The following is a 1,829-nucleotide window of genomic DNA, read 5'->3' as shown; positions in this document are numbered from 1 at the left end:
CAGGGCTTCTTACACGCTAAGCAAACATTACGAACTGACCTACACCCCCAGATTGTTGCTGGTTTTGGTGGTGGTGGTGGTTGCTTGGTTTGGTTTGGTTTGGTTTGGTTTGGTTTGGTTTGGTTTGGTTTTTCAAGACAGGGTTTCTCTGTGTAGACCTGGCTGTCATGGAACTTGCTCATGGAACCAGGCTGGCCTGGACTCACTGAGCTCCACCTGACTGTGCCTCCTGAGTGCTGGGATTAAAGGTGTGTATGTNCCTGGCTGTCTTTGTTTTAGACCAGGTGCCAGTAGCTTCGAATCTGGAACTCCCTGTGTAGTTGAGTAAGGTTCTGGACTCCTGATCATCTTTCCTCTGACCCAGCAATGCAAGCATAAACCACCATGCCAGCTCTGACACTCAGCAGTCCTTCTTCCCTTCCAATTCTGGATTGGAATTACAGGCGTGTAGATCTTTCCAGGTTTCTAGGCAGCTTTAGACTGAACTCTCTAAGAACAAGAATGGTGTGTCTTTCCCACCAGCACTTAGCAGTGCATGTAGCAGTCACACACGTTATCGTGTGTTTAGTGAAAACCTAACAGAGGAGTGTGAGGTGAGGACGTACGCTGGATGGGTGACTGTAAGGTAGATGGAACTCGGATGGCACAAGGATGGAACGTAGACATAACACTTTTTTTTCCCACTCTTTGTAGGATTTGCTAAATGAGGCAAAACAGAGACTCAGTAAGGTGGTAAAAGATACGACCCGGTACCAAGTGCTGCTGGATGGGCTGGTCCTTCAGGTATGCTTGGATGCCTAGTCTGCTGTGTCTAGCTGCAATTCTGAGGCCTTTAAACACATCTGCCAGACGCCAGCTCCATTGTCCCTTCTTAACTGCTTTCTCTTCCTCCTTCCCGAGTCTGTGGTGTGTTCCACAAGATGACAATAGCTCTTGTCTAAGACTTGAAAGTGTTACGCTATTTCCTATGATTGTACAGTTCTTTCTACCTTTCTAGTTAAATCTACCTGCCTGCAGTTTTAAAGTTTCCCACAGTGATTTGANCTTTAAAGTACTTGGCTTTNATCTCATGTTTAGTGCTGAGGACATAGTGTGGTGGTAAAGGCAGAATGCTTGCTTAGCATGTGAGAGACCCTCAGGTCCAACTCCTGGCACTGCTGAAAGGAGAAAAGGGCAAGCAGTTGCCTGCCCCTGGGTTAGGATCCCTTTCCTTTACTCGTGTTAATCCAGAGTGTTTGTCCTTGGTCCGGCTAATAGGACGCCACTGGAATTTCGTTGGCCATTCAAAGTCTCTGGTTCCAGTGTGTGTCTGGTGTTAATACCAGGCTCTGCTCTCTGCGTTCTCGGGCTGCCTGTTGTCTTTGCAGAGCTTCCTGGGTGACACCGGAACTGCAGGACCCTGCTNTGCCGCATTTTCCACTATGGTCTCATAGATTACTTTTTTTACAGGGCTTGTACCAGCTGCTGGAGCCTCGAATGATCGTGCGCTGCAGAAAACAAGATTTCCCTTTGGTGAAGGTAAAAACTTTTGTTGATATTATTATTAACAGTAATTGTTGTTGCTGGTGAACAAAGCTGGTGAAGAGATTGATTCAGTTGGTAGAGTGATGTCACTGAGGGAGTCAGGGCAGGAACTAATACAGAGGCTGTGGAGGAGTGCTGCTTACTGGCTTGCTCATCCTGCCTTTTTTTTTTTTTTTTTTTTTGAAACAGGGTCTTATTATATATACCTATTCCTGGCTGACCCTGAACTTGCTATGTAGAGTGGTGGGCTGGTCTTGAATTCAGAGAGAACCTGTTACCTCTGAATCTAGCTGGAATTAAAGGCA

General features: G+C 46.5%; 1 protein-coding gene across 1 annotated transcript in view; it reads left to right on the top strand.

Moving 5' to 3' along the window:
• Atp6v1e1 (ATPase H+ transporting V1 subunit E1) overlaps window positions 1-1,584 on the top strand; it is a 14,525-nt gene extending 12,941 nt beyond the window's left edge. The window contains exons 5-6 of the mRNA XM_029478970.1: window positions 694-783; window positions 1,450-1,584. Of these exons, the coding sequence (XP_029334830.1) occupies window positions 694-783; window positions 1,450-1,569 (210 nt within the window). The 3' untranslated portion in view covers window positions 1,570-1,584. The remainder of the gene's footprint in view (window positions 1-693; window positions 784-1,449) is intronic.
• The last annotated feature ends 245 nt before the right edge of the window (window positions 1,585-1,829 follow it).

Source organism: Mus caroli, chromosome 6 (genome assembly GCF_900094665.2).
Source record: "Mus caroli chromosome 6, CAROLI_EIJ_v1.1, whole genome shotgun sequence".
NCBI classification, from domain to species: Eukaryota; Metazoa; Chordata; class Mammalia; order Rodentia; family Muridae; genus Mus; species Mus caroli.
Note: the sequence above shows the minus strand (reverse complement) of the source record. Positions and strands in the feature narration are given on the sequence as shown.